The sequence below is a fragment of the Carcharodon carcharias genome, chromosome 9 (genome assembly GCF_017639515.1).
Source record: "Carcharodon carcharias isolate sCarCar2 chromosome 9, sCarCar2.pri, whole genome shotgun sequence".
Taxonomy (NCBI): Eukaryota; Metazoa; Chordata; class Chondrichthyes; order Lamniformes; family Lamnidae; genus Carcharodon; species Carcharodon carcharias.
The window spans coordinates 33,859,145-33,878,207 of NC_054475.1; the positions used below are offsets into that span (position 1 = coordinate 33,859,145).

The 19,063-nt window shown below is 38.6% G+C and overlaps 1 protein-coding gene and 1 long non-coding RNA gene across 3 annotated transcripts in view; one reads left to right on the forward strand and one right to left on the reverse strand.

Moving 5' to 3' along the window:
- The first annotated feature begins 332 nt into the window (after nucleotides 1-332).
- LOC121281725 lies at nucleotides 333-4,533 on the forward strand. The gene is made up of 2 exons (XR_005943918.1): nucleotides 333-653; nucleotides 1,345-4,533. It is a non-coding gene; the product is annotated as an uncharacterized LOC121281725 (long non-coding RNA).
- Nucleotides 4,534-6,032: 1,499 nt separating this feature from the next.
- The window catches only part of LOC121281724 (diphosphoinositol polyphosphate phosphohydrolase 1), a 77,021-nt gene continuing 63,990 nt past the window's right edge, over nucleotides 6,033-19,063 (reverse strand). For both annotated transcript variants that reach the window (XM_041194633.1, XM_041194632.1), the window contains 3 exons: nucleotides 16,121-16,165; nucleotides 9,327-9,411; nucleotides 6,033-8,289 (listed from right to left, as the gene is read on the reverse strand). In XM_041194633.1, the coding sequence (XP_041050567.1) occupies nucleotides 8,099-8,289; nucleotides 9,327-9,411; nucleotides 16,121-16,165 (321 nt within the window). In that variant the 3' untranslated portion in view covers nucleotides 6,033-8,098. The remainder of the gene's footprint in view (nucleotides 8,290-9,326; nucleotides 9,412-16,120; nucleotides 16,166-19,063) is intronic.

Genomic DNA, 19,063 nt, shown 5'->3' on the forward strand with positions numbered 1-19,063 from the left:
CTGGACTGTGCAGATTTGAATGCGTGTGTTTGCAGTGAGGGACGCTATTACTGTAAGTGTTTCCTTTAGTTCTGTAGCCGGTTACTCAATGCAGCCACATCATTTTATACATATAAAGAAGGAAGTGCTGGTTCTCAATTTGCCAAGCTCCTTCTTCCCTAAGTTTTTTTTTAACCCACGGGTTTGAGGCGGCGGCGCACGCGCTGCTTTCCAGGAACTTTCCAAGAACTCGCGTCACCTACTGTTGTTGCCATTTCATCGCCGGCCAATCAGCGGCGGCGCTGCCTCCCCCACCCGCCTACCATTGTGACATCACAATGGTTTGCCCGCCCTCTTGGAGGGGGGGAGAGAGAGAACGGGGGTTCTGTGACGTCACTGGGCTGGGGTGAAATTGACGCGAGTGGCTTGGCGCTAACCCGGGATCAGGAATGAGCCTGTCCCTCTTTGGCAACGCAGACAAAGGGGTGCAGAACTTCATTGACACTCCTTCCTGAGCGGCTTGTCATCAAGTGCTCTGAGGGCATTGCGGATGCTTCCTGTCAGCGCCGAATCCTTCACTGTTCCTGAGTGAACCTAGACGTAAATTGCAATCATTTGATTGGGCATCGCGAACCCCACTCCGTCCTGTCATATTTTGTTTTTTGAACTCTCAGGTAATTTGTTTTTCTGTAAAGCGGCGCCGCTGAATTTTGTACCTGCATTTTACCACAGACAATACTAAACTGCATCACGTGGCTGGAGATTTGTGTGTAAAGATTGGTCTGTAATTTGCATGTGAAAGTACAACAGACTTGCGATGCTGGCACTTAAGGGCGAGAACAATAAGCAAAGCGAATATTGCAGGGGCGATGGGGAGAGAGCCGAGGAATAAGATGAACTGAACTGCTCCTCGAAAGAGTGCGCGCTGACTCGATGCGCCGAATGATCTCCTCTGAATAATTTATTACACAAGTTTTGCTTACAAAACGAATTATTGGGCGGCATCACTGTGCACTTACTTGTAACATCAGCCGTAGTTTCAAAGAATAACTCACTCCATGGTTGAATTCACTCAAATCTGTACATCATAACTATTTAAATTTCATGAATATACAAGTCACAGTTTATCTTATGTAATAAATACCGGTATTTGTAAAATTCAATTGTGTGACATCCGGCTTGATCACAAAGTAGTAACTCTAATCACTCAACCTTTCCGACTGAGAAAACAAACCAGAAATACTATTAGACACATTAGTTGTTTTTCCATACATTTTATATCTTGTTTAATCCGGATGTTGACTACGTTTAAGTATGTTAAATCTCGAATGTCTAAAAGCACAAAATAATAATTTGTTTCTGCAGGTACGTGTAATGGGAGAAGACTTGCTAATGCTCTGACAGAATTCCTAATTTTACGTGACTGCTCTTGGCCACTGGGAAAGTGCACGTTTTGTAGGATGTACTGGGGAAGGGGATTGCTCTTTAATCATCGCAATGTATAGGGTATTATTTGCCCCCAAATGTTGATATCCAAGCACAGAATGGATAGCTGGCACATTAAAATGTGCCAATTTGATACTATTGAAATCGCAGTAACGGGCGGCGGGGGGCAGATTTCCGGGACGTACTGACAGCGTTACATCTAAAAACAGCACACTGACAGTGATAATATTGAAAACACCACCTTTTTTGATCAACGTAGGAAAGGGAAGGCAAACTTGATCGGTGGGAGAGAGATAGTAACCGTGAGAAGTGAGATGTGGACCAGCAAGATAAAGACCGAAAGAGGCAGTCAGGTCGCAAATGGAGCTGAAACGAGGGACTGCCAAAGTCCTGATCGAGCAAAGCTAATAAGCAAACGTAAGCTAGCTGAACCACTGCAAAGATTTAATCAATGGGAAAGAAGTCGAGTCGACTCAGCAAGAGGGGCAAAAAGACAAGTGCAAAAGGAGACACTGGAAAACGTTTTGAGAAAGTTTAAAATTGGCAACTACTTTTAGGCATCAGCCAATTGGCAAGGATGCGGCATAGCCCGGCAATTCATAGAGAAGGGATTATTCAGTTTTTGCGCAATGAATTCCGGTATAAATGTGTACCTCTTGTACAACACAACAGCCAGTTTAGTTCAAAGGTTGAAGAAGCATGACTGCTCTCCAGTTCCGGTATTAGGCTACAGCGTCCTCCAGTGGAATTACACAGTATGTTAGGGTGAAATAAAGCTGTCATTTTTATAGTACGCATTCACATCGTCACGATTTTCCGAAGTACTTGGCGGCCCATGAATTACTTTAGAAGGGTAGTCACTGTGATAATGTAGACAAATGCCCAACGTCCCGCACACTACTAAGCTACTAAGACAAATTACCGTGTGATCGAAACAGAAAATGCTGGAAAAACTCAGCAGGTCTGGCAGCATCTGTGGAGAGAGAAACAGGGTTAACGTTTTGAATCCGTAGGACCATATAATCAGTTCAATTAGAGATGTTATGCGGGACATTTCTCTTCAAGTAACGCACAAGGTGGTTTTGCATTCAGCTGAACGAGACATTGGATCTCTGTTTTAATCCCTCCGCCAGCAACGCAAAAATCCCTCAGTATAGCACAGGAACATCAACCTGCACCATGCAACTAAAACGTTTCACACTGATAACCCTTCACCAGAATGGCAAAGTTGTTACCATTGAGCTTGATTGACATTTGCTTGGGTAGAAATTACCAGCTGCTAGTGAAATATGTTAATGAATCTCAGCTCACCCAAATAGGAGAAACGTTTCTAATTGGATATAGAAATATTAAATAACGGAAATACCAAGCTTACATGAAAATCTCCAGGCTGAAAAATTGTTCTGGTTGCTATCTTGACATTCCAGTTAAGTTAGAGACTTGGTACATCAATCGTTCAAGCGAGTCCACCATCAGAAAAGTAGCGAATTAGGGAGGGTGAAGGTGGCTCTGGTATCTCCCCAAGTACCAAGCAGAGAATTAGGGGTAGCGACCCGTCTGTGTGGGCTCTGATGCTTTTCAGGATGCCTCTAAAATGAAGTGCCTGGCCTACCGCGGGCATAGACCAAAGGCAACGACATTAACGAGAAGCAAAGGAGTTTGCTTTATTTTACTCTTGCAGCATTAGTGGGTATCCATTTTGAAGTATGTCCATAACAACTGAGTCATCAGTCCTGTTCCCAGCCTCTAGGAGTGGAGAATCAGAGAGAGGAGGACATCCAAAAAAATGGCAAGTCTCTTTCTTTGTCCAGGGACGTGAATCAGTGCAGTAGGCTGTTAGAGGCTGACTTTTCTACTCGCCTTCCAGGCACTGAATTCCACCAAGGATTGCACCTGCATGGCAGCTGGCCTAGAAATAGAAGTGTCTAAACCAATGCAGGCAGAGTGCAGTTTAAATGTCAATCAGATGCAAGAGGCCGAGGAAATTGGAAAATAGGAAATCCACCAAATTCAAATCCACTCATTGTCTGAAATGGAAGGTTAATTTGGCAAAGAATGGTCCTTTTGGGACAGGAAGATTGCATGAAATGAGCATGAATACAGAAATTTCCAATTTCGTGACATCATGGAATCTGCCAGATGATTGGTGAAAAGTAATTGGTATTACACACCAAATCCATTTGAAAGGTCACATGGTTCTGGAAGCCGGAGTAACAAAGATGGTTAACAGTATCCATCCCAAGGCTGCTTTAATGCCCCTGATTTTTCTTCTTTATAAACTTGATGTATGGGAAATTGCGCAATGACCCCAAACTTCACTAGAATAGAAGTCTACACTATTGATATCTTAGTTAGCTGAATTATCAGTTTGTGCTGATAGCCCAGTCATTAACAAGCATATTTGCATGTATGCATATCAAAGATATGGGTTATGGCAAAATGGGTAAATACCTGGGGAACAGAGGGGTCTGCACACACATTACAAGTTGTTTACAAGTGAAAATACAAACATTTTTCAGTGGCATTCCCTGATAGGTGATATCTTTTACATGGATGGTTTTACTGTACTAGTCCAGATTTTGCTTAAAATGTTATGAACAATCTATGCTGTTATTAATGCACAAATTGGCCTGAAACTTGCAATATGATAGCTACCATATGAAATGCAAATTGCCAGCAGTTGCTGATCAATTTATGCTGCTCCCTTACTAGCATCACAAAACAGCATCTCTCTCAACTTCTCCAAGGTAGTAATGAAGTAGCTGTACCTGCACATTAATTGTCCATTAATTACTAAACTTCGCAGAACTTAAGTATCTTCTGAACAATGTTAGAATTGTTAATGACTGTCAACCTTTCTTGTGCAGAAAGCAAACAATTATAAAAACATGGAGCTTCATTCCTGCAGGCTGTGAATTGTTTATTTTTAAAATGTCAATATTTAAATGTAAATTTATCTTACTTTGCCTATCTTTTCTTAATCCAATTTTTATTTCTTTCTGTACCCAATTTGATATTGGATTCACTCAAATTCACCCTCCTTAGTCCTTCCTGTTCATTTCTGAATCCTTGTACCTTATTGAATAAAGATGCACCTTTCATCCTGTTCACAAAGGGTCCTGTTGTTCACACCCCACCATTATCAGCTTGCATTTCCAGCAACTTTCTAAGCAAAATTATTTAAAATTGAAATGTGCAATTGAGAGATTAACAAATGATGAGGCATGCAAGCAGATGGCATGTTCAGGCGAAATCTGATCCAACGTTTACATTTGGTTTCATCAAACTATACCAAAACTGTTAATTTCTGCATGGATAGATACTAGTAAATGCACAATGAGCCAACTAGCCTCCTATACTATGAAAGATTATTTTATTGATATGTAAAAACAAATTATTTTTGTTGTAAAACAGACATGTGGAGGATAAAATTCAATAGAGAAGTGTGATGATTAATTTTGGTAGGAAGAATGAGAGGCAACATGAACTAAATGGTACAATTTTACTGGGAATGCAGGGACAGAAACCTGGTTGTTAATGTACATTAATCTTTGAAGGCAGCAGGACGAGTTGAGAAACAGCTTTTGGAATCATTGTCTTTAATAGTAGAGGCATAAAATATGAAAGCAAGGAAGTTATGCTAAACACCAATAAAATGCTGCTTAGGCCTCCAGCTGAAGTATTAAGGCCAACTCTGGGCACCACCCATTAGGAAGGATGCAAGGCCTTGGACAGAATGATGAGATTTACTCAAATATTACCACAGCTGAGGGAACCTCTTATGGGCAGGGACAGGAGAAGCTGGGCATGTTCTCCATGGAACAGAGAAAGGCAAGAGGAGATTGGATAAAGGTATTCAAAAATCATGAATAGTTTTGGTAAGAGTAAATAAGGTGAAACTGTTCCCAGTGACAGCGGGGGCACTAACCAGAGATGCCTGATTTATGGTGACAGGCAAAAGAACCAGAACATAAGGAAACATTAAAAAGTGAGCTATAACTGGGATGTATTGCCTGAAAAGGTGGTGGAAACAGATTCATTAGTAACATTCAAAAGAAAATTGGATATTTGAAGGGGAAAAATATGGGGCTAGGGAGAGATAGAAGAGTGAGATCAACTGGAGAGCTCTACTAAAGAACCACCATGGGCTGAATGGCCTCCTTCCATGCTGTATTATTCTAAAGTGGGCACTGAGAGGAAGAAAAATAGTCACTTAGAGCAGTTGGAAGTATTTCTTCCCCCTGGCACTTGATTGGGTGGTGCTGGTGCTAGTTCTTGATCAGTGGCAGTTTTTCTCATCCTTTTACAATAATGGTATGTTTGATGAACATGGTTAAGAGTAACATGAATTTATTCAAATCACTGAGGCAATGACACATTTTCAAGTGTGGGAATTTGATAACACCCTATAGCAATGGCACACGCAAGATCTTGTTTTAAATCATGAAATCTGACTATCTAAATTTCCGATGTCTGGTTTTAATATGTTAAAAAAAAAGGATAGTGAAAAAATTGAGACATTAATACACACCTTTTCTTCAGCGGCATAAATTAAATAAAACTGCATTTCATAAATAATGTGACAAAGAAAAAAAGTCAGCACTTGGTTTCTGAAATACTGGTGAGTTTTTATTTGTTGGCACAGGTTTATTACAATCTTCAATCTCTTGTCTCACATGTGCATCACACTCAAGTCAGGTAAAATAAGACTTCCTCCAGTGACTGAATCTTTTGAATTGATGTATAACAGTTGCGTTAAAATGTGAAGGGCAGGATAACATGCCTCATATTCTTACCAATACTGACCATTGTAAAAACTAGCACTTATCCCTTCCATCTAAGGCTTTACACAGGAAAGCACCAAAAATGACACGTATTTACAGTGCATTAATTGCAGGTAAAAGCTGAAAGCATTAAGTGGTCATAATCAACTGATTCCATTTGTTTCACTTTTTACATATCAACAAGATTTTCATGTCTGCTGTCCAGAAATACAAAGCAGTCTTGTGATTCAGTACTCAATTTTACTTTGACTGAAACTTCATTAATCACATTAGCACATTTTCAGATATGTACTTAAACATAGGTAAACAATTAATAATAGTTGTCATTTTTTAAACATCACTAGAGAATGGGGCAATGCTTTAGTGAGAACTGTTTTCTGATGCTGCTCCAGTTTGTTTTAAACCCTCACCACTGAGCCAGGGGATTAGAGAGTTATTTCTTCACCTGTGTAAAGCAATAGTTCTACACTTCCAAATCTTCCAACATCTTAAAAAATTTGGGAAAATTTGATTGGGAAAAAATTGCAAAAAATAATTAGTACAATGATGTTAGTATTCATCAGTTCTACAATAGTGAACGTTTATTTACACTGCTTTTAAACTGACTGAACTGAATGAAAGGATATCTGTCTAGATATGAGTTTAAAAAAAATCAGCTCATTCTTAGGTTGATAAAAGGGTGTTTTCTCCAGCAATGTTCCTTTCTCTATTGACACTATGAGGTACAACCTGTTGTTAGCTGGCAGACTGTACAAGTTTTGAGGCCAATATTCTATGGCAAACTCAGATTTCTGGACTTCCGTATTAATTAAAAATAAAACAAATTTAATCAATTAAATAGGTTGAAATTATTTTGGTGATCAATAACACTCATTTCAAAAGAAACAGTGCTATATTTTGTCTCAGTAAAAAAGCAAACCAAGAATTTTTTTAAAAAAGGAAAATGTACTGTACAGGGTAATCTTTGCTCCACGTGTTACTAATCCAGAGTTGGAATTTAAAAACCAGGTTACACAGTTTAAATGCTTAAGCAGTATACAGTGTCCTTTTTAAATTGCAAGAACAAAAACACAATCAGAAAATTCAAAACACCAAATTCTCAGCTCTGTTAAGACCTTGAATTGCCTGCAAAGAACATCCTTAAACTCCAGTGTAGAATGAAAGAGGGGGAATAGCAGAGATCAGGAAAATGAAGCCGTGACACAGAAATGTGTACTGCTAAACAGAATATAATCCAAAGCTCCACAGAAGGTAAGACCCAATATGCATGGCTTGAACTCGTCTTACATAAGGTAAAATGCTTTAAAGGCCTTATTTAGCAGTTTGTGTACAAGCTAACAGAAGTACTGTGATGAAGTGTGTGTCATGAATGTTATTCCACAAAGTAGTACAGGTCAGTGATCGATAGTTCCATAGCTTCCTTTTTTTGACGTAAACAGCAGTAGTGCAGGTGATAAAGCCAGCAAAAAATTTACAAAAGCTATATATAAAAAGTTGCAGAGAACTAAAATCGATACCCACTTGGCACCCAAACAATATCCCTAGGTTGAAATCCAAGTCACCTGACAATTAGGAATTCTATAGGATAATACCTGGGAGACAACTGGATGTAACACTGGTACCTTAATTTCACAATCCTATCAAAAATATACAATATCTAACAAAAAAAACTTACTAGTTATGGCTTTGATCTTCAGCACTATATTTTACATCACAATATAAAGTATCGTTATCAACATTGCGCAGGTCTCCATGCAAAATTTATTTATACATGTACAATGTATAGAAGCAATCAAACTAGATCAAACATTCTTTCACAGAACACTTTTCAAGTCCATGCCTTTGGGACTCGATGTATGATGAGTCAATTACTGTGGAGCTCCTCTCAGTCATCTAATACTGGATACTGAACTCTGATTGGTGTATGTTGAGGCCTTCTCTTCAGATAATGTTGCAACTGGAGTTCCATTATTTGCCAAATAGCCTTGTTTGAAGGTTTCAAAATACGAGGCCTGTACAGGTTTATGACACTGAAGAACTTTAATGGCATCATCTATTTTAAACCATTCCCTTTTTCTCCCTAGATAAAATGAGAAAGGTTATACATACATGATTGAGTACTTTTTTTTACCCCATCCATTGGGAGTAAGCGGGGAAAGTGGAGGGGTGGTAGGTGAGCGAAGGTGGGGGGGGTGGGGGGGGGGGGGGTTGTGGAATGGGTGGGGAAGAGATAGAAAACCTTTTAGAGGAGTTATAACTGATGCACAGGTTCTGCAGCCCTTGTCCATTTTTTAATCAATGCAATCTATTCCTTAGGCACAACTTTGAAGAAGGATTAACCTATAGTATAAATACTTGTAATTTCTGACAACTGCAAACAGAAACTGCAGAACGATCTCTTTGAGCTCCAATAGCTCAGTTGTTAAATGTACATGCACAAAATATTTTACCTAAATATAAATTAGCAATGTGAAAGGAAATGGGAAAAAAACTAACTGAAAAAGCTAATCATGCAGAAAAAGCCTAACCTCCATTCAAGTCATGTTACCATGACTCTGAATTTGAGCAATAAGTGGGCCCGCAGCTGCTAAGCAACAACAAAAAAACTAAGGTACAAGACTGTGAAGATTTTATAAGGTTGAATTTATTTTCTCTCCTTTTTAGGTTGCCTACTTGAGGCATTACTACTTAACAGAGGAGAATGGGGAAGACATTCAGAGATGCATGGTAAACAAGACTGCCTCCAGATGACCAGCTAAGAGAAGTTTTTTGTTGTTGCAAAAGATAGAGGTACACTCTGTGATAACCTAAACACAACTGCCAAAGGTACAGTAGCCCAATTATTCTGGTCAACCTTGGGTTCAACAGTTTAGTCCACTTTTACAGATCCATAAAGTCATTCTGGCCACAAGGGGGACACCTATAAAAAAAACTGCACATTCACAACCAATGATACAGGAACTATCCCACAACACAAACAGAGCAAATTAAATACTTCTGAGCCCTTGGATAATACAGTAGAACCTGTACTACAATATGAGCCATAAAATTAATGTATTATTTAATTCAGGGCCTGATATAGACAAAGATAATTCAGATAGTAAAGTATCATCTTACCAATATTAACTGAATCCTCCCAGTCTTCTAACACCTCTGTTATTACCAGAACGTACACATATGTTCTATGCTTCCTGTCTTGATTCTGAAAAACAATACTATTATCTTATGACTTCACAAACAACAGGCATTGACTCCAAAATATACAGAATATAAAATAAGCTGTGGAAACACAAATTTTCACTTTTAGAAACTAATAGCAACTATAGTAAAAGGAAGGTTCACAAAAAAGATTCTCAAAAGGTGTAGGGAATTTCTGGTCAAAAGGTTTTGTTCACCAGCCGACGCTGGAATATAGTATTGCAGTAAGAAAGCAGCCCTTATAAGGTTAGATGTGTTACTTGGGAGATACAGCTTTAAATCTGATCCTCTCCCAACAACTTTGTTGATCATTTCTAGCTTCTATGATTCACAAACAGGATATTGTTTTAAATTTACTTCTGTCACTTTTTTTATTTGTTCATGGCATGCGAACATCACTGGCTATCCCTAACTGCCCTTCAGAACTGAGTGGCTTGCTAGGCCATTTCAGAGGATAGTTAAGTGTCAGACCAGGTAAGGATGGCAGATTTCCTTCCGAGATAGGTTTTTACAACAATCCACGATTGGACATTTAATTCCTGATTTTTTATTGAATTCAAATTTCACCACCTGCCGTGATGGGATTCGGACCTCTGGATTACTAGTTCAGTGACAACACCATTATGTCACCGCCTCCCCCAATTCCCCACTCAATAAAACCCTGATCTCACTGGCACTCTAAGCATTAATTTTGTGTCCTAAGTTTCCTTTTCACCATAAATGCACATCACCTCTACAGCTCCATTCCATATCGAGTTGATATCTAGGCTATCCATTTCTTATTAAGCTGTACCCCATTCAACTACTACCACCACATTCTATTTGGCTGAAATTGTTCAATCCTCAAACATCTTTCTTAACTTCACACATCTTCAAATTTAGGGTGTTACAATGGGAGCCCTAGGTGTGTCATCTTTGTCTGTGATACCAAACATTCCAAGGCCCATTCCCTAATCTCTGCTATTACACTGATGATAGTGTGGGTAATGCTTCCTGTTAGAGCTCCATTCTGCAGAAGTTCATGATTACAGCCTAGATTTTGCTGGATGGAGGCATCTCGCAGCATGCCCTGTTAGACTTATTTTTGCATGTTTAGGTTTTAAATAATTTTATTCACAAAGTTGCTGGAAGTGCAAATTAAAAGGTGGAGTGATGGCTACAGGGAATCTGGAACCTTGGTGAGCAAGGGGAAAAACAATGAGATTTAAGGATTGAGAAATAAACAGAGGAGGACCAAGGAGGAAAGTGAATTACAGTGAGTGAATTCGATGTCAAATCAGGTACAATAAGAGAAACAATGAGGGGAAAAGGATTGGAATAAGAGGAAGGAGACAGAAAAAGAAAAACATTTTCAAATCAAAATGACATTTTTAAAACGCCTCCAAAAATTCACAACCTGAAGGAATAAGTGTCTACATTTTAATTGCTCACATTCTGGGCAAGAGAAGTTGATTAACAGTTATTAATAGGAAGGTTAAAGGCAAGTTGTTGCTTTAGCAAAGTTAACAGCAGCACAAATCAGCTTACAATTCACAAGGTATCTCTTCCTCGCCAGAGTTGCTGGCTGTACATTAATACTGGCTGTGAAGCATTTGCATGCCATTATTTTGTCAGCAAATTCTATGCTTTTATCTTTCACCCATTCTTCACCTTTGGTTGAGCCATTTGACTCATTCCCTACCATCTTCATTGGCAATGGGTTTTCCACAGGTACATACTTTAAATACACAGATGACCACAATTCTTTTGGATCATTTTTCTTCCCAATCATATTCCTGGGACAATTCTACCTTTTTTCTCAGTTTCTCCATCAGTTGCATCCGCTTTGATATGATTTTCCACTAAAACTTCTGGAATATGTGCCCATTTATTCTGAGTTTTTCCTTTGTACAGGATTGAAAATACACTGTCTTTTCCCATGGCTCTGCTCTCATTCTTTTTCCCCCTCTCACAACTGAAGCTTTCACCTTTACTCCCATCCTACTGGTTTTTAGATTGCCATGCACTACACAATTCCAACGCCCAGCATATCTTCCCATCTCTGTGCTTTCTGGAGAGGCTGCTGCCTTTCAGTTTCACAAGTTTTATATATTTATCTTAATGGATTCAAAGCATATAAAATCAAAATTGATAAATGCCGTTAGCAAGGTGGCATGATGCAGGAGTTAACAAGTACTTTTCCTAAATTAAATGAGATTTTATTCTGAGTTATCACATGCACTGCAATTGGTGGATATTGATTACAATTCTATTAGTTATAACTAAAATTAAAAACCTAGGAAACACAAAATATTTGCAAATTGCCAGTACTGAATTGCAAAAAATCTATAAACACTATTGGATATAAATAAAATGTTGAGAGTTTAAAGGCAAAGCTTTGTTTATTGGCAAGACAATCAGTTTATGGTTTTTTTTCTTTAAAATATGATTTTCAATTTCAGCACACCATTTACTTTAAGCAGGGGTTATAATTGAGGCTTCCAACGTGATCCAATACCAGGGCAAGATTTTTAATACTTTTACAACAACTTGCTTTTAAGCCAATGTTGTTGATAATAAATGTTTCTATAAACCATCACTACTGAATTTTCACAAGCGATATCAAAGAATGATCTGCTTACCAAAGGGACTCTGTATTGGCTCACGCAAAACATATACATATTCAAAAGGGACAGGACGTACAAATTCCAACATTCCCATCACAAACATCCCTTTTAGTTACAATATTCACCCAATATACATGAGACCAGACATTCATAAAATATAAACTGGTCATTCAGTTGACAAGGAATCCCTGAAATTTACATTGATGCACCCGTTCACAATTTAAATTAGTAAACTAACCCAAGATCAAAGGATTTCTTTCTGAATTCTCAATCAAAAACTGCTGTCTGAACGCCATAAAAAGTAAAAGAAACTCCAGGGTTGAAACACTTCTTTCACTCTTCCATCACATCCACATCATTGGTTACTCTTTCTTAAAACTTCTTCATGGAAACCTACCAAATGTAACAACTGTTTATTTGTTTACTCACATACCAGTGCCTGGGTTTTCAGAATTGCTCCATGTGAGACATCAATTTAACTGTACTTGCTCCATTTTTAGTGGACTGTATTCACTGCTCATAGTAAGGAGTAAATGATTCTATTCTAGGCAAACCAAACACAGATTGGGCAAGTGCTTTGCTGAAAATAGTTGTTCTATCTGCAATCATAGTCTTCAGCTCTCTGTCAATCATCACTTTAACTTCAATTTCTATTCTAACTCGGACCTTTGTCTTTTGATTCAAGCACTGTTCCAATCAACCACAATACAAACTTCAGAATAATATCTCAACTTTGGCATGGACAGACAGTAGCCCTCAGTCTGAAAGCTCAAGTTAGCAATATCAGATCTTAGCTGCCACCTCAAATTTCCTGCCTGGCAGATTTCCTCATTCAAGTTCCACCACCACATTTTAACAGTATTTTACTGAACTTCGTCTTTCGAATGTCTGTTTAAAGCTAGATTTACATAAGATTTGTATATCATCCAATATTTTTCACCTCTTTTCGGAGATTTGTTTCGCGATTACAAGGCAGTAGCTAACTGATTTAGTAATCAGCAGACCTACACTGAACATTTGTTTTCCCTCCCACATCTTTTTTGGTCATCTGATGAATGGTCCCTCCTGAAATAACCACCTTTCCTCCCTTCATAACCTGAGGTATCTGCTGCATTTTTCAACACCTTTTGTTTTAATTCAAGCTATTTCAGCATCCAGCCTTTCTTTTCAATCACAGCATTATGTTATAAAACTAGAAGACACAAAAAAGTAAGCAATCCTGCTCACCCAATAGTCTTCCTTGCCTTCCCCATCATAATCCATTAGGAGGTGGGAACATATTTAGCAAAACTTGTTAAAATTACTTTCTTCCCTGAATTTTGTGCTCACAACGGTGAGAGGGGATAATACTAGAGACTGATTTTTGGCATCCAATGCATCGGCTACACTACAGGTCAGGTACAGCAGTTCACTGCAGAGTGAAGCTGCCTCTTATCCAAGTTTTAAAACAGCAATCCCAACCAAACTAATATGACTTTTTTTAAAAATTGAGCACAACAGTCTCTAAAAGAGACTGCCAATTTAAGACTGTACTGTTTTATGAGTTTATGCACAGTGGATAATCTCAACCAAGCTCTACAATTCATTTTACATAGAAGCTTGACAATCAGAAATTATTTATCCCAGAGATGAAATTTCAGCGTTTAACCCAGTGAGCTCCACTAAGTCCCCTAAAAATTGACTTTTATTGGCTAAAAATATTTTAAAGATTGTTTTTCCATTCAACTCAAAAATACACACTTAGAAATATGACTGATTAATCTTTGATATATTTTCTTTAAGTTAGAAAGAGGGCTTCAGAACAGCATGTGCCTGATGACCGTCAGCTCTGCATAGATTAATATGTGTCATGAGAGTGAATAGAAATGATAAGTTAAACTATAAATTTAAGATTGGATTATTATTTATCTGTACTTCACTGCAAAATAAAGTAAATATAAATAATGTATTCTAAAACAATTTCAAAAGAACACAACAATGGTAAATATTGGCAATTATGTTGAAAGAATTATGGCAGTACCAATCTGTTCAAGAGACAAACTGTTCATTGTTCTATATAGCTGTTTACTTAATGGAAATCAGCAGGTTTGGCTTCATTACAAGATATTGGCAGCCAAGATGTTTCTGGACCTTTTTCAGCTTCTCCACTACCTATCGTGCTCTGCTATGGTTTAATCTGTAAGAATTAAGAAGAACCCCATTTATTTCCATGTCTTGAATGATCCTCACCTTCAGAACTGAAAGGTTTCCATTTTTTGGTGGGATGTGGTAAAGACTGGAACATATTTTAATGGTTGGTTCAGTTGCTCTCTGTAATATGCAAAATAAACTTCTACATTTGATTTATAAAGTGTTAAATGCCTAATGATTGCTGTGTCATTTAATTCATGCATATTTTGAAACACATGCCTGTGAAAAAGCCTACATCACATTTTAAGAACAAATTCAAGATATCCAACTGGATCTTCAGTTTACACAATATCCTCAATGCTGGACAAAACCTAAATTGGTTGTTCCTCTTTTGGAAAGCAAATAATTTTTACATGTCAGTCAGCTTTACACACAGTGCTACTCTACAACTTATACCTATTCAAGTGAAAGCCAAAGCTTTGAAAGTGGAAAGACAGGTTCACAAAGCAGCTGAGAAAAGCAATTAGGATCTTGGGCTTTATAAATAGAGCTACTGCATACAAAATCAGGAAGCTATACTAAATGTACTGCGACCACAGCTGGAGTGCTGTGTCCAATTCTGGGCACCCCACTTTAGAAAGGATGCGAACTTTGGAGAGTTACAGAATGGTTCCGGGAATCCAGGATTGGAGTGATGTGAATAGGCTGGAGACCCTGGGATTGTTCTCCTTTGAGCAGAGAAGCCCAAGCGTGGATTTGATAGAGATGTTTAAAATCACCAAGGGTTTAGATAGAGTAAATAAAAACTATTTCCAGTGCCTGACGAGTTGATACTAAGGGAGCACAGGTTTAAGGCAACTGGCAAAAGAACCAGAGGTGACAGGAGGAAATTTTTTTTAATGCAATAAGTAGTTGAGATTTGGAATGTACTACCTAATAGGGTATCGGATATAGATTTAATAGTAGCTTTCAACGGGAAATTGGATATATATTTGAAAGAGAAAAAATTGCTGCAATTGGGGAAAGAGCTGGGGAGTGGATTGCTCTTTGAAAGAGCTGGTGCGGACACCGTGGACCTAATGGGCTTCCTCAGTGATTTACTCTTATTTTGGTTCTAAGGATTTTGCTCCATTCTGTGAACACTAGTCTAATCTAGATTGTGCTTGGTAGCATCCCACAGCTTCTGGAGTGAAACTTGCAGGTAGAACTCCTACGGTGCTCTTGAGACAGTGTGTGTATTAGATCCAGTCCCCTTTTCACACTTCTGAAGGAGCAACGGAATTTATGGATCTTCCTGTGGACAAGGTGGAGCAGCTTGAATTTGCCATTGTGCTACACAATCCAAATCTATACCCACTTCTCACTTTATCCACCCATATCTCTTTCATGGATAAGCCTTCAGAGATTCTACCACATGAATGTTCAAGTTAAAGTCAGTAGATGCTTCAAATCTGATATGACGTGATCCTGTGTTTGCCTCTCACTTAAAGATGTCCAAATCAGCATTTTTAGCCTGTAGACGCTCCTTCCACAGGATGCCATTGTAGATTGTGATGTGGTAACAAGAATATCAAAATTATAGATGACATTATTTTCAACTTGCATATGTAATAAGGTTGCATCATATTAAGGTTGGACTTGAATAGTGGCTTGTCACCAATTCAAAAAATTAAGCTCGAGTTCAAATGGATGGTGGACACCCCAGTGTATTTGAAGGTGCATCGCATATTGCCCATATCATTCAGTTATGAAATGGCTACTTATAGTTCTACATCAAACAGGTCCACCTATACTTAGTCACTTCTATCAGTTTATATGGCCTTGATCATTTTTCAGTGATCCTTGATCAGTTTCCTGTTGACTGTGAGTTGTGTCATTGGGAATAAATTTACCATCGATCTAGTATAGAATATTCATTAAATAATCTAACTGTTTACTGAAGCAACATCAATAGTTTACTTTAAAACAGGAACTTACCTCAAATATTCCTACTAATCTTCCTAATGTCCCTTTGACTCCAGCCTGCAAAATAAACAAATGTATTTTACATGTCTACTTAGTTTACAATAGACTTCAAGACCTTTCTGATCTATTACCTAAAACCATTTTTTTCTCTGTATGGTCATACAAAGGGATCTCTGCCACATTGTCAGAACTATAATTTACACAGCATAAATTATACCAGGGATACGGACTCGAAACGTTAACTCCATCTTTCTCTCCACATATGCTGCCGGACTTGCTGAGTTCTTCCAGCAATTTTTGTTTTTGTTTGTGATTTAAATTCTATTTTTGCCTTCAGATAGTTAGAATTACATTTGACACAAATACATCATAAATTCACTGATGTCGCCAAGAAATAACCAAACAATGACACCGACTTGGACCAAAAAAACCCTCAAGGTTCTATTTCTATACAGAAACTCAAGATGACAGCAGGATTCAAACTTATCCTGGGCTTGAGGGTATTTTACTCATTATACTGTATTATATAAAGTTGGAGGTGAGAATCCAGGCAGTGTAGCAGGCAGTCAGGTGCTCAAGATTCACTCAATCAAAATGGCATAACAATGTCTTATAGAATCATAGAAATTTACTGCACAAAAAGAGGTCGCTTAGCCCATCATGTCCATGCTATTGATGTCGTGCTATTCAGCCTAATTCCACTTTCTAGATTCTGGTTTGTAGCCTTGTGGGTAACGGCACTTCAAGTCTCTCAAGTGCTTTTGTTCTATTCATAACAGCATGTTCCATTGTATACTTAAATGAAGAATACCTAGTGCACAACATTACAGTAAAGAAGGCTGCAAAAAAACTGGAACACATCCATAATAAACCTGGTTATAATTCAGTAGCAAAAAATCTATATACATGCTGAAAAACATGGAAAAGCTAAATTCTCTTGCAATCCACCATCTCCCAATGTGAACATTATTTATACACCACTGACCCTATATTCCAAAGTTCAGCAGCAGCATGGAGCTGGCATTGGTGGTGGGTGGGTGGGGGGGGAGGTGAGGATGTGTGTGTGGCAGGAGTAGCGGGCAGAAAGTCAGGCTGCAATGAGACCTACTCTTCTGAGGTTTTGAAGAGTTTGAAGTGTGTGTACTCCACGGGCAAGCAAAAGTCAGGATGATTCCATGTAAAACATGGTAGATGGTTTCATGGTGAGTTGAGGTTGGCCAAGGCTCAACACACCACAGTTGGGTTGAATAAACTATTTCTGAGCTATCTCTATGGAATCATGCATATCACCCACATAAAATGGGCATATCAGAAATTCTGGGATCTAGCCTGCTCAAATGTATGCTAGTTAAAGGGAGATCAATTAAACGGCTGTTAAAAGTGTTTTGATTTGCTTTGTATTAACAATAGTATTTTGCTGCATGCTTGGTTAATTAAGCCATATATATTTTTTTCCATTTTCAATCCAACATGCAAGTACAAAGTAAAGAGATGGGAATTTATTGAGGGTGGCCATAATTCTGCAGACAAGTTCATGAAGAAATAAATACAGATGCAGTGACAAGGTCTGTTCACAACCATTGCTTCTGCTTACAAACCCCTCCACTAAGTCAGTAGACTTGTCTATGTCACCTGTTTCTCAAGAGGCTGTCACATGTTGCTGCACGACAAACACCCTGACAATAGGGCCAATTCTACCTATTCAAGGGGAAGTTAACAAATACACAGCTTTCATGGGAGTGTATCCTTTCAAGCCATTCCAGGAGACATCTATCCCAACAGGCAATCTGCAATGGACATGTTCATTATGTGCAAAGTGCTACATTTGCTAGGCTGGAGTTGTTTTCCTTGGAACAGAGGAGACTAAAGGGCGATTTAATTGAGATGCATAAAATTGTGGGGCCTATATACAGTGGACAGGTGAGGCCTATTTCCGTTAGCAAAGAGGTCAATAACTAGGGGGGCATAAATTGAAAGTAAATGGTGGATGAATTAGAGGGGGTTGAGGAGGATTTTTTCTTACTCAGGTGATGGGGGTCTGTGACTCTGCCTGAAAGGGTGATAGAGGCAGAAACCTTCTTTGCAGTTAAAAAACTTGGATATGTAACTGAAATACCGAGGGCTATGGACCAAGAGCTGGAAGGTGGGATTAGGTTGGATAGCATATATTGGTCTGCATAGACACGATGGGCTGAATGACCTCCATCTGTGCCATAAATCATTTTATTATTCTATGGTAAAACATCTGTAGAGAACACAGTATTAGGGCTCCTCAAATCAATTGGCCTATGTTAACATATTAATCTACAGATGTATCAGACTCCAGAAACACCATGATGTGTGTCAACAGTCATTATTCATAAAACAGTCATGGCACCCTCATTCAATCAATGTCTGAAGAGAAAAAACAATGCTGGAGTGGGGTGATTCTTAGGAGCCGAGGCCCAACTTCTTCCATAGCTGCTGACTCGACTGAAATTCATAGCAGCAGAAGAAATGGAAGCCCAAGTACCTGTTGTCTGGTCCTCTGCGCCAGCTGTAGGAATTGTGCTGACCAACATTGGCATACTAAATAGAAGTATGTAACAGGGAAATAGTTGTGAATAATGCTCGAAGGTGCCACAATTACCACCTTAGGTTTCTGTCATACATGTTGGGCTCTGTAAGAAATGTGCACAAATACAGAGGAGCACAATTAATTTCATCTTCCTAATAGCAGCAAACTACTTCTTCATTTACAATCAAATATAAGGGGCCCCCAGTGGCTGCATTCATGGCAAATTGTTTGCAGCTGTGCTTCTACTGGCACCAATAGGGCCACCACCATCCTGGTGAAACTCTCTCAGTAAAATTTTCAATTCAACATTAGACATACTATTCATCAGTCTCCACTGTGCCACTGTATACAATCAGTCCACGTTCTCTCTCTCTCAGCCTCTCCTTTACTGGCGAGTT